This window comes from Cupressus sempervirens, chromosome 4 (genome assembly GCF_028749045.1).
Source record: "Cupressus sempervirens isolate cs-2001-9-10 chromosome 4, ASM2874904v1, whole genome shotgun sequence".
Lineage (NCBI taxonomy): Eukaryota > Viridiplantae > Streptophyta > Pinopsida > Cupressales > Cupressaceae > Cupressus > Cupressus sempervirens.
The window spans coordinates 910,240,595-910,267,724 of record NC_143121.1 but is presented as its reverse complement, the minus strand read 5'-3'; the positions used below and the strand labels follow the sequence as shown (position 1 = coordinate 910,267,724).

The window sequence follows — 27,130 nt, the reverse complement described above, 5'->3', positions numbered from 1 at the left end:
TTGGGCATTCCTGGGTGCCCATTACATTATCGGTACCTTATTGTTAATATATTTTATTATATTTGGTTGCTTAGGTGTGAAGTTATTCTTCTATAATGTTTTTCCTCCTACAATAGTAATTGTGCATGATCTATCCTCCAACATTATTCTACATCAATCCTCTCTTGTTAAAGCCTTGGAAAGAGAAACTCAACTATAATTTAGAGCAAGATGCAACTAAATAAAGTTCAACCCCAATTGATAGGTGTTGCTCAAGAACATGATGGATCTCTCCTAATAAACATCATTGGGGAGGAACATTTGCTTATACTCTTGAAGAAAAAAGATCAATCTTATTATAAACTATAGCATACACTTATCTTTCAATTGTATTTTATCAATATACTCTTCATTGTAAAGCTTTGTGACAATGTAATCAAACTTTCTTTTTATTTTTTTCATCAAAGAAAACATAAAATATTAGAAATGATTTGAAATTTTCAATTAGTAAATCTCCTCCCCAATATAAATCTACCACAAAATTTAAAAATATAGATTAATTTTATAATTTATTCAACACAAAGAACGATGAAGGAAGGGGGAAGAAACACATTCATTGTTGACCGTTAAGTTATAGGGCCCACTTCTAACATCCAACGCGTTTTAGAGCCACCGACTTTAGGTTAGTTGCAGCGTTCTTTATATTTCTTCCTATAAAACTCACTTGAGTGGGATCCTCACTGCCCAATTTTAGTTGGCTCTAATAAAACTTGTCCAAAAGGTGTTAATTTTTCCAGAATCTGGGCGAATATGCTGAGCACCTCTTACCTCCGCGTTCCTTCATTTTACGCGAACTCTCTCGCGGACTGACACGTGTATAATGTCGTGTAAGTATTTCATTTGCTATGGATTGCATGGTACCTGGCGGCATTTCATTTGCTAATGGATAAGTTAATAAAAATTTCAGATAACGTGAGTAAAGACAAGCTTCAGGTTTCCGCAGCCTATAAGACCAGAAGATCTTCACTCGCTATCCACAACGCTCTCACATCGTTTTGCAATACTTAACACACTCATTTTTCTTTACGGATTTGTTGAAGTAGCGATCATGGCTAAAATGTTTCCTTGTGAATTCTTTGCCGCAAAGATGGCCTCGCCTAATTGCGGTTACTCCAAAAGAGCCTTCGTCACATTTCTTGCTGGATCAGGAGATTATGTTAAAGGTGTCATTGGCCTCGCCAAAGGACTGAGGAAGGCCAAGAGTTTGTATCCTCTGGTCGTGGCGGTCTTACCAGATGTTCCAGAAGAGCACAGGTTACAATTGCGTAACCAGGGTTGTATTGTGCGAGAGATCGAACCCATCAATCCGCCGGAGAATCAAGTCCAGTTCGCCATGGCATATTATGTCCTCAATTACTCCAAATTGCGCATCTGGGAGGTAAAGAAAATGTTTCTTTTGATTTTCAGGGGTTTTTATTTCACCTCTGATTTTTATTCAACAGAATTCAAATTGAGATTTAGGTTGTTCTAATCTTGGTTTGGCATTTGTGCAGTTTGATGAGTTCAGCAAAATGGTGTACCTGGATGCTGACATTCAAGTCTTTGACAACATTGATAACCTGTTCGACATGCCAGATGGCTATTTCTATGCTGTCATGGACTGCTTCTGTGAGAAGACGTGGAGTCACACTCCTCAATATAAGATTGGATACTGCCAGCAATGCCCCAATAAGGTGACGTGGCCCGCTGAGTTGGAGGAGGAGCGCCCTGCTCTGTATTTCAATGCCGGAATGTTTGTTTTTGAGCCCAGCAAATTGACCTTTGAAAGCATGATGGAAACTCTCATGTGTACTCCTCCAACGCCCTTTGCAGAGCAGGTATTTCATATTTGTTTTGTTTTATCTTTGCAAAATGTACTAAATTTCGATAACCTGATACTGACCACAGTAACCCCTGTTTCTTTGCAGGACTTCTTGAACATGTATTTTCAGAAGCAATACAAACCAATCCCTTTGGTGTACAATCTGGTGCTGGCGATGCTATGGCGTCATCCGGAGAACGTAGACCTGGATACAGTCAAAGTTGTTCACTATTGTGCAGCTGTAAGTCTTTGTTCAGGCCACATTGTGGACGAAATCAGGGTTTTTTTTTTAAATTTCTGTGGATAATTAATTTAAACTGAAAATTGATAAATGTGCAGGGTTCGAAACCGTGGAGGTTCACCGGCGTGGAGGAAAACATGGAGAGGGAAGATATCAAGACATTGGTGGACAAGTGGTGGGAAATCTACAATGATGAATCGCTTGACTTGAAATCAAATAAGAGAAATGCAGATGGGAAGAGAAGATATGAAGCAGAACAGGGCACTCCTCAGCCTTTGCGTGGTGAATCGCCTAAGCGAGTCAACATATTGCCTGCTCCACCAGCAGCCTGAAAAAATAATTTCTTGCTGTGACTATAGGCATACATTATATCAATATGTAAATTAAAATTCATAGTTATGAATTTGTAAATAGCAAGATCACAGAGGAAAAACAAATTGTTTTGATTTTTTTGGGGAAAGGATGCACACAGCGGCCTATGCTTTTTCCCTCGATAAATATCCACCATATTTCACTGTTAGATTTCATACATATGGCATTGATGACTGATCCGTTATCCATTCAATCAAATATCATTTCAAGTGGAAGGTTGTTCTGTAATCTTACCATGATTGCCATATGAGCTGGGCATTTTCACATTTGCAAGTTCAAATATAATTTTATCAAATGTAGGAAATTATTAAGAATTATGGTTCAATTGATTGAATACATTTAAATTGATGATTTCTAATTTCATATTTTGTAATTCTAACAAATCTCCCACCTAAAATCTAAACATAAGATTCTATCCTATCTAGGGGCATTTTATTTTCTCATAAATCCAGCTATTCTATAAAATGGTCCTTCTGACAATTCAATGTGGACCCTTCTTAAATTATAATATTAATATTTAACATTCTCTATCTTTCTCAATAAAAACTAGTAATTGTAAAAGTTCAACTGTTTAAAGTAGTAATAAAAATCTATAACTTCGTTCTTCAACTATGTGTGGATATAAATAGGCATATCAAAAACAGTTTTATAAAGTGTACAATGTTTTAAAATATAGATCAAAATATATAATGAAGAAATATGAACAATATACAAAATATTTTATTAAAAAAACAGATTGTTCCAAAAATGTGATACTTGATACACAATGCGCATCCGAATAATTTTTCCATATCCATGCTCTCTGATGTGAAGGGAAATATGAACCAAAGCACATAAACTAATACCTTGCTCACAAAGATCACAACTGGCAAATGAAAAAAAAAAGAGCAAAACTCATTACATTTTATTGAAATTCAACTTCCTTGAACAAATACATCAATCTAGGGACTACAAAACATTGACTAATCTGCTACAAAGATTCAAAGACATTATGTAATCATTGCCTCTCAAGCAACCCTTTAAAATCTATACTTTTTCTCGTTGCTAATGTGCCATGATGCCTGTTCAAACAAAAACCATGCCACATTCCATAGATACCTCTTCAAATCTGCTGACACACTTGCTCACAATCCCAAAAATTCTGCCTGCACACCAAATCCTCTTTTCTCTATCTTTACTCAACCAGCCTCCTACCATTCTCCAAGCAGCTATGTTGATGTAAACAGACTGTATATATATATATACTATTCTGATTGCTTCCTTGTCATGATAATCTGATTAACAGTCAAAAAACTAGAGCATATAACAATATAGTTTCCAAGAATGCAAAGTTATGTAATTTCCAAGAACGTACGGCAGAGATATTTAGAGGTATTGAAAGCTGATATGCACTGGAAGACTGTAGTAATGTTTGTGTTCGCTGTGTCTGATAATCAGTGGTGTAACACATAAATATGAGCGTAGTATTTGCTATGGGTAACGACCGATAGGCGTGAATATAACCATCAACGGGAGTTAATACATCATTAACTAAATTTACAAAGGCAGTCGATGACATTAGTAAATTGCTTTCACTAATTCATATATTTTATATTATGTCTGCAGATATATATGTATAAATGAATTGAAACAATAAACTTAAATATCAACACAAGGTAAAATTAATATATCATAAATACATATGTCCAACTAATCTATACATTAACACTCCCTCTTAGATTAGTAAGAAAAACAATATTTGAATATATTTTAACATAGAAGAAGTCTTTGATCAGAAGACTTCTTTATACAATGTCAGTTAAGTGTTGGTTCATAAATGATAAGACATTCACCGAGTGTTGGCCTATCAGAATATCAATCATGTGATATTCACCAAGCACTCTTGAGTAATGGCCTATTAGAACATCAACTGAATGATGTTCACCAAGTACTCAATGTGGCATTGGCCTATCAGAATATTAGGGCAAAATATTCACAAAGTACCGGATATATCTATGCAACTTGTAGATAATCAATTTAATCATGTCTAATGCCTAGTTGTCGATTTATAAGATAAAGCTTTTACATGAAACAATTACACAAAATGAATCATGCTACAAGTTATTGTAAGGTCGTCACTTTACAACAACTTCTCCCAATACAAGTGAAATCATTTTAAAGTCGTCACTTCTTAATGATTAACACAAGTTTCATAAATTTATAATATATGTAATGCACAATAATCAATTTCTCTGAGACATTTCCTAAGATTTTACAATCATACCAAGTTCTTTCCGAAAGTACTCCACCTTTGTCTTAAAGCAAGTGGTTTGGTAAGAGTCTCTACAATTTGATTCTCTATACTAATATATTTCAACTTGATTACATCCTTCTCAACCATATCTTGAACATAGTGGTATGGTATCCCAATGTGTTTTGATATGTTGTGAAACACAAGATTAAGGGATAGTTTACTATAGCTCTGGTTATCACAATAGATAGTAGTAGGTGGAAGAGGCTTTCCAAATAATCCAAATAGAAGCTTTCTCAACCATACAACTTCTCTTGCTCCCATGGATGCAGCTATGTACTCCGCTTCTGTAGAACTCTGAGCTACTGAAGACTTCTTTTGACTAAACCAAGATATCATTATTGACTCGAAAGTAAAACATCCTCCTGAAGTTCTCTTACGATTCTCTGAATCTCCTGCCCAATCAGAGTCTGTATATCCTCTTAGATTTAGTTCACCTTTAGTGTTATTAGACCATATCGAATTGTACCACTAAGATACCTGAGAATGTGTTTTGTTGCACTACTAAATGAGTTTTCTTAAGTGCACATGAACTGACTAAGAACATTTACAGCATAACAAATATCAAGTCTTATGTTTACTAAATACATTAGAGAACCAATCATCTTCCAATATAGAGTGGGATCAACATTCTCAGAATCTTTTGTCACTTCTTTTAGTTTCTTGAGATTTATTTCCATAGGAGTCTTCATTGCCTTGCTTCCTGACATGCCAAATCTTTTGAGTAGTTCCATAGTATACTTCCCTTGATTTAAGAAGATTCCATCTGAATGCTACCATACTTCTAGTCCCAAGAAATAGTGTAGTATTCCTAAGTCCTTCATTTCAAATTCAGATATAAGATCTTGTTTACATTTGTCAATAAGATGATCTTCTCCTATAATCAAAAGATCATCAATATATAAAACCATAATCAACATATCCCGCTGTATTACTTTGTAATATAGATTAGGATCTGCAATGTTTTTATTGAAACCAAGTTTAGTTAAATGATGATCTATCTGTTAATACCAAGCTCGAGGAGCTTGTTTTAATCCATATAATGCCTTTTTTAAATTACATACATGAGATTGTTTATTGTTTACTTCAAAACCTTCAGGTTGTTCAAGATAAACTTCCTATTCTATAACACCATTCAAAAATGCAATCTTTACATCCATTTGATGAATTTTCCATCCCTTGGATGCAGCAATGGCTAGAACAGTTCTAATAGAGATATATCTGGCTACTAGAGAAAAAGTTTCCTCATAGTTTATTCCCTCCTTTTGAGAAAATCCTCTTGCCACAAATCTTTCTTTGTACTTGTCAATACTTCCATCAACATCATGTTTAGTCTTAAATAACCATTTTAAGGAGACAACCGATTTATTTTTGGGTCTAGGAAGAAAATCCCAAACATCATTTTTTAAGTATAGAATTATATTCTTCTATCATGGCATCTTTCCAGTTTTGATGTTTCATTGCTTCTTTTACATCAAATGGTTCAAGTTTGGAGATTTCACTCATTAATGCAATATAACTAGAATATATGTTAGGGTGTTTTCTTCCCCTAATAAAATCTAAGGGAATGGAATTGTTTTCTTCAATTAGCTTTCTGGCCCATAGTGGTCTTTTCTTTTCCTCAGAATCGTGAGTAATGTCCATGGGTTCAATAAAGTTATCTTCCTTCGTTTGAAACTCCCTCTCATTGTCAGAGTTTTGTTCTTCTAGTGTCTCCTCTGAATTTGATTCAGTTTCATCCTTAGATCTCTTGAAAGCTGAATCTTCATCAAATATTACATCTCGACTTAGTTCACTATTTCTTTGTCCAGGGATATACATACGATAAGCTTTAGAAGTTTCACTGTATCCTACAAAGATTCCCTTCTTTCCTAAGGGATCTAGTTTTGATCTTTTCTCCTTAGGAATGTGCACGTAGACAGGAGAACCAAAATTTCTTAGGTATTTAAGATCAAGTTTCTTCCCGAAAAATGCTTCTTTAGGGCTCTTGAGTTCAAGATGAGAGTGTGGACGTCTATTTTGAATGAAAACAGCAGTGTTGGAGGCTTCTCCCCAAAGAAAAATTTCAAGATTTTGATCATGAAGCATTGCTTTAGCAGCTTCAACTATGGTTGTGTTCTTTCTCTCAACTATTCCAATTTGTTGAGGATTACAGTGAATGGAACACTCCCTCTTGAGCCCAGCAATTTTACAATAATTTATAAAGATCTCTGAAATGCACTCTTTACCATTGTCAGTTCTCAAAACTTTTATTTTCTTTCCAGATAGATTTTCTACAAGGGCTTTAAACTCTTTAAATTTTGTTAGGATTTCTTTAGACTCTTTACTCTTTAGAAAATAGATCCAAGTTTTCCTAGAGAAATCATACACGAATATGATATAGTATAGGAAACCCCCTGGTGAAGGAACCAACATTGGGCCGCATAGATCTAAGTGAATAAGTTCTAAAACTTCTTTGGATTTACTTTGACCATTTAGAAATATGGTTTTAAAATTCTTCCCCAGAGCAAAACCTTTATAGGTTCCTTCATGGTACGAATATAGTTTAGGGAAACCCGTTACCATTTTCTCCAAAGAGGGTAATCCTCAAAAATGAAGATGACCTATTCTTCTATGATAGATTTCATTTTCTTTGAAAGAATCATGAAGAAGAGTTGAATGAGTGTGCGAGTTAAGTTGGTAAAGACATCCAAGTCTGGAGCCAATTTTGAAAGCATTTTTTATGGTAGAATTCTTGGGCCAAGCTAAGATCTTTCGTTCCATAAATGTGACTCTAAATCCTTCATCTTCAAGAGTGGAGATTGAGACCAAGTTTCTTTTTATACCAGGTACATATAGTACCTTAGTAATTTCATTTGTTTTTCCTAATTTTAGATGTATAGTACATGTCCTTATTGCCTTTACGAGATAGCTTGTATCATCCCCAATAGTTACTTCATCTACATAGTCTTTTTTGATAGAATCCAACTGTTCTTTGAAACTTGTAATATGTAGAGAGGCTCAGCTATCAATTACCCAAGTACTTGATCTGGTTGATGCTTCACTAGAGAGGGCTGAATAGAATGCATTATGTTTAGAATTTTCATTTGTATTTTGGTTAGTTGCAAATGAAGCTTGTTGCTTAATTCTATCAAGACATTTAGATGCTAGATGCCCAATTTTATCACATCTAAAACATTGCATTTTGGAGAAGTTAGGTTGCTTTCTCTTCCTCTTATTTACTTGTGAAGAGAGAACTTATAAATCTTCTTTTGTAGAGAAGACATCTTGGCCTTAGGCTACTCGCATACAATCTTCTTGCATGCAATCAGCTTTAAGTCTTTCAAATTTAGGAAATTTAGAACAAGAGCATACCCCTTGTCCGAAGGTATCCCATGATGATGGAAGGCCTCTTAGAGCCATTATTGTTAACTCATTTCCATCAAAGACGTGTCCTATTATAGAAAGTTGATTTCAAAGTTCAGTTATTCTCATATACTAAAAGAAAATTTTCTCTCCCTTATTTGTTTACTATACATGGTAAACGGTTTATTAATGCATTCAGACAATACACAAGAACATGTAACACAGAAGTATTCCTTTTATTATTCGCATATATACAGAAAGATAATACAATATTCGATATGATTGATTACAATGACGATTACAATTCTCCTTCTGGATGGTGTACATATACCTTTCCGAAGGGGTGACTCAACCGTCGCGCGCCCATTTGGATACTGTTCTACCCGTTGGCTACAATATAGAATTTACCAACAACATCATCCCCCCAAAAAGAAAAGTCGTCTTTGGATGACAATTACAAAATATCCTAAACAAATTAACAAAATAAAATACACTAACTGTGACTAACTATAACAAGATAGATCTTTTTCTGTCACATCACATTCGCATTTTTCCCGTGCCTGCACCAAACTGGTCTCAAAAACACGTTGCATCTATAGCCTCTGCTAACATAATAGTCTCCTTAGCCAAGTTGACCTTGATAGTCACCTATGTTGCCTTCTCTGCTTCCAACTCCTGGGTACATTGAGTCAAGTGTCGCTCTACTGTCTCCAACTAGATGATTAGCTCCTCCCAAGCTCTCTATGCATCCACCAAGATAGCCTCCCATCCAACACCTACTCTGAGCGCCTCAAAGCATAGCACCCCTCTTGAAAGACTTGCTCCAGTGCTCTCTCCACCTTTGACACACAGACACTATATGCCACAGCAGCTCTAGGTCTCATCAACTGGTCACACTTCCCACGACTGATAACTAGACTTATTGGGGGTCTAGGGGGCATCGCCCTCAGCGAGGTCGAGGGGCAGTGCCTTCGCCACCAAGACCAAATTAGCACTCTCAAACCTACATAAAAGTCCATGGAACACATCATTTTTGTGATTTCCTTCTGATTTCATGCTCTTTCAGCCAACTGCTTATGTTTTACTACCTTTTTATGTCTTTGTTTTCCCTTTGATATCATACATTACTCATTCTGAATTGTTTTGATTTGTTGTCATTTTTTTTTAGAACCTCTTGCTTCCTAAAGCGTACGGCTCCTTCCTCCTCTTGAATGCTCTGCTATGGCCTTCAAATGGTAACTTTATTGCTATACTCTGTCCTTCTCTGATGCCTTTTATTATATAACCACTTAACCCCGTACGACAGAGTATGTCACTGTCCTTGTGTTGTACGGTCCACTCCTTTTGTGCTCCTTAAGCCCGTACATCCATACGGTCCATATGCATGTGTTCTCTTTGTCTGTACAGTGTGCTCCAAGGTTGTCGTATGGTGTGCTCCAATGTTGCCGTACTAACCACCGTACGGTGCATGTTCTCTTCTTTTGTTCTCTATCGATCGTACTTTCCCTAGGCCATACAATCACCTCAACTAGTCATACAGTAGATACTAACTGCTCCTTCTAAGGTCGTATGATCTATTAAATTGGTCGTATGGTGACTCTCTTCCTGCACTCCCCAAGTCCGTACGTCCATACGGTACATATACTTTCGTTTTATGCTTTCTAGTTGGTCATACGACAGTACGATATCTCTAGCCGTACGAGTTTGCTCCACTTCCAGTCCATACGGCGTATGATGTTTACTAGGTAGATCATATGCTTAGTGAACCACTAAGTCATATGGTCATCTTCTTCATATCACACGAATGGTGTCCCCTTGACCATATGCTATCCTCCCTGAGCTTGTATGAGTCATACGGTGGTCTATTCCTTCCAATTCATAGCCGTATGGTGGTCTATTCCTTCCAATTCATAGTCGTACGATGTGATCTTCTTCTCCTGCACTCAATACATGTGATTTATTGAAGTCGTACAATACTGTTATCTCCTGCAGACAAGTCTTTCTGACCGTACAGTGTATTATATGGCCTTCAATCTACTCTTTTATCCTTGCTCTATTAACATATTACAATTTCTCATTTTTTATTATTATTTACATTTACTTTACATACATACATTATCTATTATTTATACTCTCTCAGTTGCTCATCCACGGAGGTGCGTTATTTCTTTCATGATAGACTTTCAGCTTCGACCCATCTACTGCATCAACTACTTTCTTCTTGTCCAGCGTCCATAGCTTGATTGCTTTGTTATTGCCCACTTCGCAGATTTTATATGGCCCAACCCACTTTATTTTAAATCTACCTAATCTGATCTCATTACGCCCATTATACTTTAACACTAGTTGTCCCGATTGAAATTTGTTCAACTTCAAGGGCTTGTCATGCCATGCCTTTTGCCTGTTCTATGTAACCTTTGTGGCCCATACCATGAATTTCGTCGGCTACCATGCCTTGCTGTCAATAACTGTATTCTTGATTCTACAACCTTCACTTCGTACAACTACAGTTTTTATTAAGCCCTTACTCTTTGTTTCTTGTGTAAACCGTCGGCACCTTTCTACTATATCTGTGGTGTAGTGTAACATTTTTTTTCCTATGCAGTCTGTTCACCGTGTACCGTACGGTGGAATCTTTCCTTTTGTTGGGTTCGTATAATATGTTCTTCCCTTCAGCTTCAGCCATAATCGCCTTTTCTTCTTCCGCTTCTCTATATTCCTTTTGGACATTCCTTTTCTTTTCCTTTCTCACCTTCCTCGACTCTTAACATATTATAGCTCGGAAAGAACTTGTAATCCTCCATCTGCCAATGAAATAGATCGTTTACCTAATCCAAATCGTTGTCCTTCAATCCACCTTATAACCGTAGGACTCTTTCCTCATCTGGTTCTATTTTCTTCTTACCTTCGTCCTCTCCTTCTAAATAGGATGATCTGACTTCTCCCACCATTTGTCTGTGTAAATCAATAATAAATCTTCGTCCTCTGCTCTTCATTGATAGTGTATTATTCTTCCAATCATGTTTAACCTTTGCTTGTACAAGCCATCCTCATCCAAGAATGGCATCATATCCCCTTCTTTTTAGCGGGATGACTACAAAGTCGAGCAGGAACGGCTGTGTTGCAATAGTTACTGGTTGTAACATCAGGATCCCTAGAGGCTTAATGCCATGTTGGTCTCTAGTTAGCAATTGGAACGTGGGTGGCCACGTCAGTTGTCCTAGCTTCTTCCAGGTATCTTCTGATAAGACATTTACCCCCAAACCTCTTTCCACAATTTTGTCTGAGAGGATCGTTCCTAATATACTCATTTCTACGACCGTCGGATGCCTTCCTGATGTGAGAGCTAGCAGCATTGGGTATGTTGCACTTGTTCCGCTTTCCTTCTCCTTCCTAGGTTCTTTTGGTAGTTTAGCAGCTAGAGCCATGTTTGAGTGTCGTTTGTAGTTGGGGCATTGTGAGGATCAAATCATTTAATTTTACTGGCACTTTAGTTTGTAATATTCGCCTTATGATGTTCTGTTTTGCGTAGTTCCTCATTGAGGTACCTGCAGTGTCCCCCTTCTTCGTTTGTGATTTCTCTATCTGCATCCCCTTCTCAATTTCTACCCATGCTTCTTCTAGTCTTTTCTTCTCTTCCGTCGGATCTGGGTATAGCTTTGCCTGTTTACGCGTAATTGCCAAGACTTCCTCTTCATTCGTTCTTGCTTCGATGCTGATCAGATTCACTCCTGATTTCAATTTCGGGCACTTGGCATCTTCATGGTCTCCAGGACCACACCATCTGCATAACAACTTCGGTGTGTTCGTCATTGTACAGTTTCGTGCAAAGTGACCCCACAAGTTGCATTCCTGACATTGAACCATCAATTGGCCGTTTGCATCATACTGAATCCAACTGTGGCCCCTATTATTATTGTTATTATTGTTGTTGTTGGTGGTGTTATTTTGTCCCCTTTTGTTGTTTTTGTACCCACCCGAGGTGGCACCGTCATTGTTTGTGTTTTCGTTCCCTCCTAACGTGGATGCTTCATGTGTCAAGAGCACTTGTTGATGCCCTCTTGTTTTCATATTGAACGGGCATTCCTTTGTAAAATGCCATGCGATTTGGCAAATATCACAGAACTGATTCTTCAGATAGGATCCCTTAGTGTGACCTTTTGTCTTGCATTCTGTGCACCATAGCTCATTTTCTTTGGTCTAGCTATTCCCTTTCTGCATATTCTTAAACTCTTTCATCATCCTGATCATATCCTTCTGGAGAGCTCAGACCTTCTTACTGCCCTTTTCATCACCATTGCTCTTCAAAAGAGGATTCATCCGAGTCGAATGATCTACTTTTCTTCTTTTTTTGTTTTTTGTTCACTCTCTAAGTCCATCGCTCAATTGTATGCTTCAATGTACAACGATGGCGATACAATCTTCATTTTCCTTTTTAACTCTGGGCGTAGTCCTTCTATGAACCATCTCTTTTTCAGTCTGTCTACTGGCTTACTTTCCATTTTATTTACTAATTCTTTTAATTTTCTATCATATACACAAACTGTTTCATTTTTCCCTTAATTCGTGGTGTATATTTCTGCTACTATCTTATTGTCATCTCGTAGCAGGTGAAACTCTGTAATAAATTCCTTCTTTATGTTTTCCCATGTGGTTAGCTTTGTCAGATCGGTGTCAAAAAACCAATCGATTGCTACACCTTGTAAGGTGGTTGGAAATAGCCTTGCCCATTCGTCCTGGTCGTTTTCTCCATTCATTGTCCAAATCGTCTCACAAGTTTTGTAGTGTCTGATTGGGTCAGTCGTGCCATCCCCGTCGAACTTTGGTAACTTTTCCTTTCGACCGGCCATCGGTACCCTTCCTTTCTTTTGTTGTGCGTTGTTGTTTGTACCTGCATTGTTCTATACTTCCATACCGCACTGAACACCCACGTAACACATACCTACATTCTCAAGTAGCGTGAAGGCTTCCTCAAGGACTTGGTTGTTTTGACCAAACTGTATTTGCTCGTCAGGTGTATTAGGGACTAAGAGTTCACCCCACGCTCGAATTCCTTCGACACTCCAAGCCGCGCTAGTCCTTTCCCTTCTGTCCGAATTCCCCCTTGGTGTATACCAGTTTGCCAATTCTTCCTTTGTTCCTTCAATCACCCTTCGCCTTTCTCGGGCTTCTTCTATCAACCTTTCCCTTGATCGACTTGGCGACTGCACTCCATTCGTCAATGCTCCCATGGTACCATGGTCACCTCCTGTGCCACCATTGCCATACCGTTCAGCGAGTTGTTGGATTTTGTGCCTCTGGTTGCTTTGTTGTGTGCGGTTTAATACTTCCCGTGCCACCCTTATGTCGTCATCTTCTGGATTCTTATTTCTATCTTTATTCAATGTGTTTGGCATTCATAGCACCAGGTCCTCATAGGCAACAGTGCCAAATGTTTACCATAAAAGGTAAATGATTTATTAATGCATTCAGACAATACACAAAAACATGTAACATAGAAATATTCCTTTTATTGTTCGCATATATACAGAAAGATACTACAATATTCGATATGACTAATTACAATGATGATTACAATTCTCCTTCTGGATGGTGTACATATACCTTTCCGAAGAGGTGACTCAACCGTCACGCGCCCGTTCGGATACTATTCTACCCATCGGCTACAATATAGAATTTACCGACAACATTATTCATTTTTTTATTTGAAATTCTGTCCCTTAAAGTGATAATCCGAACAGCATTATTTATCTCAAACATGTTTCTAAGAGCATTGTACATCTCATGTGCAATGTCTAGGAAGTAGATGGGTTTTTACACCATCCACAATGAGCTTCATGGATTTATTGTTTTCATTCTCCCATTTTTCTAGTTCATCATTTCCTTTGGGTGGAGGGTCAAAATTTTCAATGAACTTATTTAGGCCATGTTCTTTTAAAATGAGCTTTAACTGTAGTTTCCAGCCTACAAACTCTGAATCACCTTCTAACCCATCTTCTAGACTCGTGCCATTCACCATTGTGAATAGTATTTAAACAAAGTCTGATTTTAAGCCTGCTTTGATACCATGTTGATGTAAACAGACTGTATATATATACTATTCTGATTGCTTCCTTCTGATGATAATCTGATTATAAGTTCCTTCAATGTAACAATGTCACAGTCATAAAACTAGAGCATATAACAATATAGTTTTCAAGAATGCAAAGTTATGTAACTTCCAAGAACATACGGCAGAGATATTTGTAGGTATTCAAAGCTGATATGCACTGGAAGACTGTAGTAATGTTTGTGTTTGGTGTGTCTGATAATCAGCGGTGTAACACACACACACACACATTCAAAGCTGATATGCACTGGAAGACTGTAGTAATGTTTGTGTTTGCTGTGTCTGATAATCAGCGGTATAACACACACACACACACACACACATTCAAAGCTGATATGCACTGGAAGACTGTAGTAATGTTTGTGTTTGCTGTGTCTGATAATCAGCGGTGTAACACACACACACACACATATATATAAGCGCAGCATTTGCTATGGGTCACGACCGATAGGCGTGACTTAATAGTCATCACCGAATACAATATAACCATCGACGGGAGTTAATACATCATTAACTAAATTTATGAAGGCAGTCGTTGACATTAGTATATTACTCACTAATTTATATATATTATATTATGTCTGCAGATATATATATATATATATATATACACACATATATATAAAGTATATATGAATTGAAACAATAAATATAAATATCAACACAAGGTAAAATTAATATATCATCAATATATACGTCCAACTAATCTGTACATTACAAGCTACTTTTCTTACACCCCTTTCAAACCTAACACCAACACAGTTGTTTTAGTCCTCTGCTCCTTGGTGACTGCTCTCACCACTCCTACAAAGGAAGTGGATCCCCTATTCCTCTACAATCTAGAGAGTTTTCTATTATTTTCTAACTCCCGACCCTTCCACTTTCCACTTAACTGCTGTCTTAATTTCCTGCCGTTACTTTCCTTCATTGCTGGCAGAGGTTATGGAATCTAGAGTTACACTGGCCATTTGTCAGCAGTTGTACAGTTTGGCATTACATGCGTGCATATAGGGACAACAGGATTGAATTTGCAGATATTATATCTAACAACTCTTGGCACAACTTATTCAGCAAGGAGAACATTGAACAATTGGGTGGGCTAATCATCAACTTGCATAGAAAGAGAACCAAATTACTTAAGTTGGTTTACTATTGGGAAGACTGTCCCATAGGCTATGCTTAGCCTCGTGGATGTTCAAATTTCATCCATCTATCCATCCATTAGTATATAAATGTCCATATCCTGTTTCAATGCACCCTGTCTGTCATGAGATGCTCCAGCATCACTCTCTGTTTTGGATTTCATTTTTGAAAATGATTTCTTACAATGTTCACTTAAGACCAGATATTTCATATCAGATGTCAGATAGAATTAAATGGGTACTCTCTCTACAGTCAGGCAACAGGTTGAATACAACATTTCTTATGTCTAGCACTTGACAAGCACTCATTAGACTTCTTCGAAATTGGTCAGCAACTGAAATGAAGAAGCTCACAATCCCTTGAAAAAAATTCAGGTCAATGGTGTTCTTTACCTAATTTGCGTATTTTGTATCTAAGGTGAATGGGTGTTGTTTAAACATTCTAGGCATAAATGGACTGGTTGATTTGAAGCTATCTTTGAGACAAAAGCTCTCTGCATTATAACCAGAACAAAATGGGCAAGCAGTTAGATATTTGTTGTTTTTAAAATATTTCTTTCATGTGTCCAATCACATTCAAACTGTGGGACATTGGTTTTACATATTATTCTTGATTATCTTACAGATATAGATCAGCTTCCTGTAAAATATGTACTATAACGTTCTTTGCCTTCTTATCACATGGCTGGCCATACCTGCAAATCTCTCTCTCTGAGAAGTGTTAAGCCACAATTTCTGATTGAATAGAAATGGCAAAGAAAAATTGTTCCATATTATTTGATACCAAGAAGTAGTAAACATTTTCAGATTTAAGAAGGCAGCGATAGAAAAGTTGAACTGCACAGAAACTATCAAAACTGGAGAAAAAATAGAAAAAGAAACTAAAACTAATAAACCTCTGGTATTTTTATCATTGACCGCATAGCCTTTGGACTGAGTTGTATATATTGTTTCTTTGAGATCACCATTCAAGAATAGAGTTTTGACGTGGATTTGATGAACTTTCCACATCCATTTAGTGCTGCAAGGGCCAACAAATCAGGAATGTACCTAGTCAATTTCACTGAAGGTGCAAAAGTTTTTATCATTGTCTATGCCTCCTTTTTTAGCATAACCCTTTACAACAAGTCAGGCTTTACGTTTTTCAATGAACTATCTCTATTTTTGTTTATAAAAATCCGCTTGCAACTAGTAGGTTTACAACCTTTTTTAGCATAACCTTTTACAACAAGTCAGGCTTTACGTTTTTCAATGAACTATCTTTATTTTTGTTTATAAAAATCCGCTTGCAACTAGTAGGTTTACAACCAAGTGGAGGATCAACTAACTCTTGTGTGCCATTTTTCAAAACAGCATCAAACTCATTTTGCATAGTTTTCCTCCATACTGTAATATCCTTAACTTCTTTTTAGGAAGTGGGTTCAAATTCCATTATGATATTTAGGTCATAAATAGACTCCAAGTTACCTTCAATACTGGATTAAGCCTGTTGCCTTGCTTTGTAAGAACTTCTTATTATTGTTTACTTATTTCATCAAACTCAAATATTTCAAAGATTGGACTTGTTTGGCCCACCAATGGGAAGATTGTGGTAGGACCAAAGGTGCTTGCATTTCTTGACTAGAAGCTTCATAAGTGGCTAAAAATGGTTCCAAAATATCAGGCTCATCTAAGGAGGGAGTATCATTACGAGAGGGGATTTCTTCTTGCATACCTGGAAGAGATTTCTTCTTGCATATCTAGAAGAGGAGCATCTAGAGTCGGAACAACTTGGGATATAGATTCAACATCTGAACCCATCAATTGTGATTTTAGATGAGTTAGCCTCCCCCCAAACTGAAATATTTTACAAGGTTTTTCTGTCGACTAAGAACATTTGGCAAATTTATCAAGTCATGATAACTGGCATTCAATATTTGCATCATTTTTGAAAGATTTACAAAATACAACATCAAGTGCAATAAAAAAATCCTTGTCCGCTTCATCATAAAACACACTGGCTTTTCAAGATTCCAAATAGACAAGAACAATGCCCTCAGAACTTAGATTATGCAACTTCATTTTTCCTTGGGAATCAATGCATAGCAAGTGGAGCCAAAAGTTCAAAGCTGTCGAACAAAGGATAACCAAACTGAACATCATTCGGAGTTGTTTGGCGAAGAGGAGATGAAGGGGACCTATTGAAAAACTGTTGCTTTTGCTAAAAAATGAGACAAAGTGTGAACCATATGCATAATAGTTCTATTCATTCTTTTAACAACACCATTTGTTGAGGAGTACCTAAAAAAGCAAGATGACAATGAATTCCATTTTGAAAAAGATAATCCTCAAAAACTAGAGAGGTAAATTTTCCGCTATTGTCTGTTTGAAGGGTATTAATCTGAGATTGCACGTGATTCTTCTACGAGAAATAAATGAAAGTCATGCGGCTATAACCATCAATGAACAACATAAAATACTTAAATCCACCATCAAAAGGCAATCGTAGAATCCCACATAAATCAGAATGAATGCATTATAATTTTTTGGGTTCTCACCAAGTGGGGTGAGAAAAAGAGTCTCTAAGACATCTTGCAAGAATACATGCTTCACATTTTTCAATCATCTTAAGTAAAGGGGGAAAACCTGCAACACCGTTCTTTTGCGTGACACGAATGCTATCATAATTAATATGCCCAAATTTCACATGCCATGAAAGACTAGTATATAGATTACCTTCTCCAGTAAGATATGCAAAATTCCAAGAAAGGGCAAAATTCCTTAAGGATTTTAATAGTTCGCCTTTTCCTAGCAACAACTAATCCATCCTCTAACAAAATAGAAAAGCCTTGTCGAATCAATATTAGTGACAGAAAATTATGTTGCAATTGAGGAAAATATAATACATAATAAATTATAAAATATAGAAGACCAGGCAAGTTTTGTCAAGTGACTCGAGGCTTGATTATTCTGCCAAATAGATTGTACCACAAACATCACCATGAAATTCTTCAAAATAATCATGCCAAAATATCATATGTTGCATAGCTCCTTATCACCACCTCAATTACCTTAATTGCAAGCTAGCTAACACCCTTCATAACCGCCATGTTGAAGTTCAGAATTTTGAGGATATTACCACAAATAAAAAAGCTTTCCTTGAAGGGCATGTTGCCTCCCTTATCCTCCTTTGGTTGTCCATGATACCTCCAATTATCCAGCTCTCCAGTACTATGCTTTTATGTACTAATAATTTGTTGATTATTCATTCTTGTTGTTGCAACTATCTTGGTGCAATCATCCAGGATGATAGGAAATGCTGAAGTCTACAATTGTGCTCACAAAGGCATTTTTCCATTTGCCTATAAACATCTACAATGACAAAAGAATTATCCTCCTTAGCCTGCACTCTTGTTGTTTCACTCATAGTTGGAAAACTCTCACTTGGCAATAACTCGCCAAGCCCCAAAAAGTTTATTCGGGAAAAAATCGGTCAGTTTTAAAAAGAACTCAAGAACCCAAAAAACCTCTTAATTTAATTAAAAATACATTTTTTTGCAAAATTCAATGAGAAGATGTATGTAATGAGTTAATTAAAGAGAACATAAAAGAAACAAGCAGAGTTTAGATATACATACATACATACATATATAAATAAATGCATAGTGGGTACAAAATCTCATTCTCATGCGGAATGCCAATGGTGGGAAGCAAAATCATAAATAGTTTATGTCAAACTAGAAGTAAATACTAAATACATCAATACAATCACATCTTCCTCTTCCTAGCTCTACTAGCAGAAAAGAGAGGGGGTCTAGGTACCTAAGAATGCCTTGGAACCCTTCTTCTCTCCACTCCTCAAGTCTTCAAATGCACAACTGAGAACTGGTGAAAAAACCATGTAATTTTTGGCCTATATCCCTGGCTTGTGTGCATAGGCGAGTTGCTAGTTAAAACTCGTGAGTTTTTGTTAAAAACTCGCCAAAAACTCTGCCATTAATCGATGATTTTTTGCAGACTGCTGAGCTTTTGAATCTGCGAGTTTTTGGCAAGAAAACTCACCAAGCCAAAATACTCGGCAATTTTTCAGATTACTCTGCCATTATGCCAACTATGGTTTCACTCCCCTGTCCCTTTGTGAAATGCTGTTCTAACATAATGTACTCTTTAGAACAGCCATTGTGTTCAGAACAACATTGTAATTATTTTTTGTGGGGATTTTATATCGTCTGTGATCTAGGGTTAGTTTGCCAACTTTTTCAAAGGGTTGTTTGTAATCTGGTTTGGCTGGGCTGTAGTTTTTTCTGCTTAGCCCATGTGCTTTTACTGTAGCTTGCTATAGCTGTTTTTCATAGCCTTGTATTGTAATGATGATTTCTTCTTAGTTCAACAGAAATATCATTTTTTTTTAATACTCTTTTGCAAGTTCGAGTAGAAGCCAGTAAAAATTGCCCATTTGCATGATTAAACATTGGGCTGATGTACCTTACATTATTGCATTCACGCCACCTTCCTCTTCTAGTAATGACCTCTCCCCTCTAAAAGGGTGCAAATGTGGCTACAGTCAGAGTGACTAATATCAAACAAAATTCATATGGATCTCACGGTCCTCACCATTGAGGACATGGATAGCCATTGTAGACCTGTTCACTTTGTCACTCCTCAAAGATATAATAGGTATGCCTCTAGTTGGCTTAGAAGTAGTAAGGTTCCTCAATTGATTTTAATTATCTTCCTTGTGATCATTGCTCCTTAGCTTGAAGAATAAAATGAAGAATACACCATTATTAGGTGCAAACCAAGTCCAGATATCAAGTGCTTTTGTATGACCAGTGGAAACCCTTTACTGTGACCAGCCATCTCGTCCTGCTAGTTCTAGACCTCTTGCAACTTTACCATTTGTATCTTTTTGTTTTTGTTTTTAAGGCTTCTCCATATCCAGACCTTTCAGACCGTGATCCATTCTATTTTTAATTTTTTAATATTAGTGTAATATCTTATAATAGATACACATAAAGTTGGTCCAAACAGCATGAGCAGCTAAGGCATTATAAATACCAACATATGTTGTATTTAAGATGTGAGTCTCACAATTATAATGAGACAAAAATTACTGCAGAGTTTTAAACTTTAAACTAGTTGCTGATACCAAGAGAGTTGAAAGAAGACAATTCACGTGAAGCAGGGGCACTTATAGAATGTATGCAACACATCCATTCATAAAGTAAGCATCTCTCTTTTCCATCATGAAAGGTATGATACAATCATTAAATTTGTATAATATATTTAGTTCGATATTTGTTTTAGGTTCGCAGTTGCTAAGGATTGTTTCACTCCCTAAAATGTTTAAATAAACCATAAGAGAAATTCAACCAAAAGTCTGGCCGAAGTTGAACAAAATAAAGTATACTATAGCTTAAATACAGATTTGTGTCCAAACTCCAAACATTAAGAAGAAATCTGCAAATATTAACGATTACCAAGCAGATCTTACCTGACAAGAATCCTTAGCCATCTGATATATTATAATTTATGATATACACATAATTTATATTGCTGGTCACATTTTAGTTATCTTAGAAAAAACACATGAAGAATGCAGTTATCTAAGATTAAATTATACCCAACAGGATTCATATTGCCATAATCATGTAATTTTAGTTCAAATCTTCATGCAAATTCTGTTTTATGATGAGGAACACCATGCCTTGGGAGATAAATGGTACACAAGGCTCCAGCATGAAATATGAAAGCAGGAAAAAAAACATTTGTTAAATCTGATTTTGCTAGAGAAATACACATATATGTCAAACAAAATAGTTCATCACTAAAAAGGTATGACTAACTAACTTAACCCTTTTAAATAATTTGAAGTAGTGTCTTTTTATATAAGTGCTTAAAGTTAAGCATGACAAAGCTCCAAAGCTATTTAACACTATCTCCTCATTTTTGTAAACTCAGGCTAACTCTTCCATCTTAACAACACATGTAAACATTTGGCAAAATAAGCCAAAAATGCACCTGGCACCTTTACCATAGGTGAACATCAAGACAGTCCTACAAGTTTCTCACTAGCTTCCAACAATTTTCTAGCTTTCTCAGAATCACTGGCTTCTTCCACTAACTGATTCTCAAACGAAGTTCTGTCTTTGTTCCAGCTCAATATACACCTGATCTGCCCAAACTTGGATCACCAACCACCTGCATTACATGCAATTGGGATCCGATTCTCAAAAACAATGAAGGAAACCGGGTGAAATCAATCAAAGTCTACTTGTCATGACCAGGAGAAATGCATACCATTGCAAGTCTTTGTCCTGTTCCCTCCTCCGAAACAAATCCTTTAGTTATATATTTCTGAAAGGGTGGAAAAAGAATCCTGAAAAGAAGAATATGCTCATAGAACAACCCTATAATAGCAATTCACCCTGGGTATAATGATGCAAATATATTACCAGTTCCTTTGTGATAGCATCTGTGAAATTCGTGCATAGTTAACTTGTTACAAACTTTACTGTCATTCAAACTCAAACCTTTCAAAGTTTGGACTTGTTTGGCCCACTAATGGGGAGATTGTGGTAGGACCAAAGGTGCTTCCATTTCTTGACTAGAAGTTTCATTAGTGGCTAATAAGGATTCCAGAATATCAAGCTCATCTAAAGAGGGAGTATCATTATGAAAAGGGATTTCTTCTTGCAAATCTAGAAGAGGAGCATCTAGAGCTGGAACAACTTGGGATATAGATTCAACATTTTTTGATGAATATCCTTTTCTATTAATAAATAATATACTAACTTACAATTCACAAAAAAGGGCCGGGGGATACAAGATCACCCCACAAAAGTTTACATGGCTGAAGCTAGAATCAACATCTATTCATTAAAAAAATATATATAAGAAGCAACCCTCGGGCAGCTAACGCAATGCCAGCTGAGGGGAGTGGTTCATCTCGATCATGAAATCCCCAGTTATCCTTGGGATTGGTAGGCGGGCTAGGATCAGTCCAACCGTTAGCAGCATCATCAAGGGCCTAGTCAACATCTTTGGTATCAAGCAACGGAGGTGAGATGGCCAATTCCAAGCGAAAGGGCCACTTGCCAGAAACAACACGCCGCTTGCCAGAAACAACACGCCGAGCACCAGGAGGGGTGCCACCGAGCTTGGGGACCAGCGTGTGCCACCGCGAGGCAGTGAAATTGAGCAGCAATGCCAACCACCATCGCCACTGCTAGGAGAGCGATGGTGGGAAGCCTACGAGTGTGGCGTATGCAAGCGGCGGCCAGAAGAGCTGCGCCCCCGGTGACAACCCTTGGGCAGCGTAGTATCAACTGAAGCATCAAGAGGCACTTTGGCAATTGTACAAGGGGCATTACCCCAATGATTGAGAAGCTCCCGAAGGTGGGCCACCTCCAGAGCCACCTTGTTGGCTTGCACTTGAATCTGCATCATTACATTATTACAAATGCACACTTTAGTGTACATAACAACATTTATGTCAAGAAAACTGTGAGTGAAAAGAATAACATTTCTATCTTTACACAGAGTGAACAAAATCTCCATCCTGAAAGTATGTCAGATCTGGGTAAATTTTCTAGGGAACCTGGGGGAATCATCCAAAATAACCATATGCTAAGAAAATGGTTCAGGCCAAAACGGCTTCAAGAAATCCTGAATCTAGTGCCAATAGTTTTGAGCACGTCTACAGAACCAAAAAATATGTAGGAAAGACTCTGGTTGCCCACAAAACGGACACTAAGGATCTGGAACCCCAATATGCTTAAGCCGAGGCCCAAGGGGAAGACCTTGAAAAGCCAAGCACCAAGAAAAATGTGCAATCTTGGATTCTTTAATGGCACTCCAAATAGTGTCAAAGCGCTTTCTCCACTGAGAAAGGGAAGACTGCAAACGCCAGTGCTGGTTGAGGGTATCCACCATGGACAAATGGGGAGAAAGCCATTGATATCCCAAACGTGGCTTGTAGCTGATGAAGGGAGTGGCAAGATACCACTTCCAGTCAGTCCACCAAGGTCGAACAGACTGAATACCCACCTTGTGGATTAAGTGACCTGGAATTGCAAAAAGCAACAAATCAAAAGTCTGCCAATATGAATGAGCAAGATGAAACTGGACTTGAATATCTTCCCAGGATCTGAGACTCATGGAGACCCTTGAGAAAAGGTCTTTAGGAGTCTTGATGCCACGTTTTAAAGAACGCAGAGCACTAGCACCTTGAGTCTTGGCTAGAGGAATACCCTGGATGGCAAACAGAGAAGGCCACCACATATTCTATTGGTTCAAAGAGAGCCCATCACGGAACCCATCACCAGATCAGCGAAGCAAAGGCTTGACAACTTCCCAAGCTTTCCATATGCTCTTGATAACAAAAGAGCCATATATGTGCACAGGTTCTCGCATGATGAGAAGGGTTTGAAAGCCAATCCCCTTCCATACAAGCCTGTTAATAGGGAACCCAGAAGAAATGCAATGTCGAACCATAAACTTCCAAGCTTCATCACCATTGATGGCATGAATAATCCATTTTGCACAAAGAATGAGGCCTTGCTTCTGTGTGGAGAGAAGGCCAACGCCTCTAGACTCTTTGGAGAGACAACAAAAATCCCAAGCAACTCTGTGGAAGCCATGATGGTCAAAACCAGAAGCCCAAAGAAAATCATGGAGCGATATCATGGAGCAATCGCTCTAATTTCAAATAGGAGGCTTTGGAAGGAGCCCAACAGGAAGAATAATAGACATGCATAGCCGCCAGAACTTTAGAGCAAATCTGAAATTTTCCCGCAAGAGAAAGGGGTTTGGTAAGCCAATAGTCCAGCTTATTTGCAATCTTGACAAGCACGACATTCCACAAATCAACTGGCGAAGCTTGAAAGGCAAAAGGAATACCCAGAAAGCGAAAAATCTCCCTGTGTGTAACCCATTTCCATTCAAACTGGTTAAGCTAAGGCAGAGCTGGCAAAAGAGACTGGCGATAATAGAGCATTTTATGCCATTGAATAGCAGAGCCAGAGGCTTGACAAAAAATGTCCAAGCAATTCAAGGCATTAGTGATGTTTTCTTCATCCTCCAAAAGAGTGAGAAAGGAATTATCAGCAAAATGACCATTGACCAACTAGGAAGAGGAACCTGGTAAGGAAATGCCACAAACCAAACTTGAAGAAACAGAGTGGGCTATCAAGGAACCAAATCCTTCAACAGCAAGAACATATAACGACGGAGCCAGAGGGCACCCCTGCCTAATGGAACGAAAGAGGCCAAAGGCTTCAAATTAGGAGCTATTGATAGTAATACAAGCATTAGCATCTCCACGAATTAAAGAAAATTGGAACCGAAACCAAGAGCCTAGAGCATAGCCAAAATGAAAGGCCATTCAATTCTGTCATAGGCCTTGGCAAAATCAACTTTCAAAAAAATAGATGGTTGATTGGACTTGTGAGCCCACTCCATACCTTCCCAAACAACAATGATGTTGTCAAGAATATACCTGGATTTGATAAAGCTAGTTTTCTCTAGCCGCACAATTAAAGGAAGGAGATGGCGAATTTTAAGAGAAATTGCCTTAGCAATGATTTTATAGGACACATTAAGCAAGGTAATGGGCCGCCAGTTACAAATATCCTCAGGATTGCCAGCTTTAGGTATGAATTTGATGTTTCCTTTATTGATAATAGCTCCTAAGCTTTTAGAATGGTAGGCTTCAAGATAAACTTTGTGCAGGTCGGGACCAATATAATCCCAGAGCTGTTTGTAAAATTCACAAGGAAACCCATCATACCCGAGGGACTTGTCGTCGGCCATGGAAAAAACCGTCTCCTTAAGGTCTCGGATGGTGAGAAGCTGCTCACAAAAAGAACGTTGCTCAACCACTAGGTGGTTTGGAGTAACAAAAATACACTTTCTGAGGGCTTCCTCTCGAGCAACCAAATTTCCCTGCAAAGCAAACACGTTTTCGTAATGGTGAAAAAAAGTTGGATGTTAGGGAGACTAGAAAGAACACAAGTGCCTTGTTTGATTTTTTAATCCCAAAATTGGTATGACGGGCTCGAAAAGCCTAGAAGAGTTCCTTCAAAACCTTATCGCTAACCTCTAACCAATGGAGGCAAGCTTCGATTTAGGCCCCTCAAGCAACATAATTATCCACAACCTATTTGTCACGGCACAGCTTGGCAAGCTGAATTTGCAAATCAACATCAAAAGGGTTAAGGGTGAGAGCCTCAGAAGCTTTCTTGAGAGCCATGGTAGTCGACTCATAAGACCGCCATTTGAAAACCACCAACTGCTGCCCATAGATGTGCAGAAATCAAGCAGTTTTGGTAATGGCATCATTCCACCACTGAATCCACCTTGTCTAAGAAAGCAGACGTGGCTCAAAATTCCAAACACATAAGATATGAGCAATAGTGGAAGCATGCATCAACACTGACGTATTGAGGAAAAACTGAATCCTGACAACTTGTTGGACAATTGTGTGCCACAAAATAGAAAAATAAATGGGATAGTGGTCTGATAACGTCACATCTGCAAAGGAATGATAGGTAAATCTCAATCCTCAGAAAAGGAGAAAAAAGATTGTGCAGTAATCATGGCACGATCGAGACATTTTAAAATGCAATCAAAGCCAGCTCGAAAGTTGGACCAAGTGTGCCAAACCCCACTATGTTGGTGACGGTTAGTATTGGGATCAAAAAGGTCCAATTTATTACGCATGTAGTACTAGGCTTCCCTTTCCCCAGCTGTCCAGCGAAAAGGAAAAATGTCATCTTTGTCAGAAGTTAGCTCAACCATATTGAAGTCACCACACATAACCCAAGTAGCTAGAGGCAAGTTGTTAGCCATCCAGCCCCACAATTGAGATGTTTCCACAACATCATTGGAAGCATAAGCATTAACTACTCCAAAAGAATGATTGTTGATAGAGAGCAAAAGCCAAATTATTCTGTGCATGGGGTCAAAACCATGCGAAGTAATAGTAGAATGAAGACAAGGTGACAGAAGAATAACTACACCACCTCTGCCAGAATCGTGCTGAGAGGAAAACATAACGCCATCCAGCCAAATGACGTGACATGTAGAGCAAAGCATGAAACCAAAGATCTTAACTTCTTGCATACAGAGAAACTCTAAATTACCAAGTCTATGACGGGTATCCCTGACATAGTACTTTCTGGAGAGGTCGGTAAGACCTCGCACATTCCATGATAAAAAAATTCATGAAAATTCTTCCATGTCTTCCTCATCCTCGAGAGAGGAGTAACTATTTTGCAAGAAAGTTGAAACTTGGTTAAAGCTAGAAGGAAAATCCTCTGGACTGATAGCCCGACGTTTCTCCTCTGGTTTCTCAGCACGTCCAGAAGGACTGCGAGAATGCCACACATTCTGAGTCACAATCGAGGAAGCAGTAAGAGGAGTGCAAATCACAACCGAGGTGTTAGCCCTGGCAGCGGCCTTGATCCCTTAGGAACTGGGAACCAGGGTTTGAAACCTGTGAAACACCAGGGTTTGGTTCCGAAAAAACCACTTGCGTTCCTACATTGGATGGGGTTTGCGCTCCTGTTGAAATAGGAGGAACCGAAACGACAACCGCATATGACTGTTTAGGAGCCAAGGGAGCCTTGCCCTTGCACCCAATAGTGGTCCATTCTTCTTTTTGCTTCCCTTTTGCTAGTTTGATAGGGGCCTTTTTAGGCGGGGGTTTAACCCTAGGCACAGTCAAAGGGCAATCCCTAATCTTGTGTTCTGCTGACTGGCACCAATAACAGGTGTTGGGCAGGTTTAAATAAAGCACCTTCTGAGAGAA

At 38.0% G+C, this 27,130-nt stretch overlaps 1 protein-coding gene and 1 pseudogene across 3 annotated transcripts; one reads left to right on the top strand and one right to left on the bottom strand.

The window, feature by feature from the left end:
• The first annotated feature begins 1,015 nt into the window (after positions 1-1,015).
• Positions 1,016-2,668, top strand: LOC149564352 (galactinol synthase 4-like). Of its 2 annotated transcripts, XM_089827409.1 has the most exons (4): positions 1,016-1,417; positions 1,533-1,856; positions 1,947-2,081; positions 2,180-2,668. In XM_089827409.1, the coding sequence occupies exons 1-4, from the start codon at positions 1,088-1,090 to the stop codon at positions 2,411-2,413; spliced, it is 1,023 nt and encodes a 340-aa protein (XP_089683535.1). In that variant the 5' UTR covers positions 1,016-1,087; the 3' UTR covers positions 2,414-2,668. The 2 variants fall into 2 exon arrangements, with proteins under 2 accessions (XP_089683535.1, XP_089683534.1); XM_089827408.1 differs by having other exon boundaries at positions 1,533-2,081.
• Positions 2,669-21,156: 18,488 nt separating this feature from the next.
• LOC149564351 (protochlorophyllide reductase-like) lies at positions 21,157-21,874 on the bottom strand (annotated as a pseudogene). The gene is made up of 2 exons (XR_016364193.1): positions 21,619-21,874; positions 21,157-21,519 (listed from the first exon to the last, which is right to left on the bottom strand). The product of XR_016364193.1 is annotated as a protochlorophyllide reductase-like (transcript).
• Positions 21,875-27,130: the final 5,256 nt, after the last annotated feature.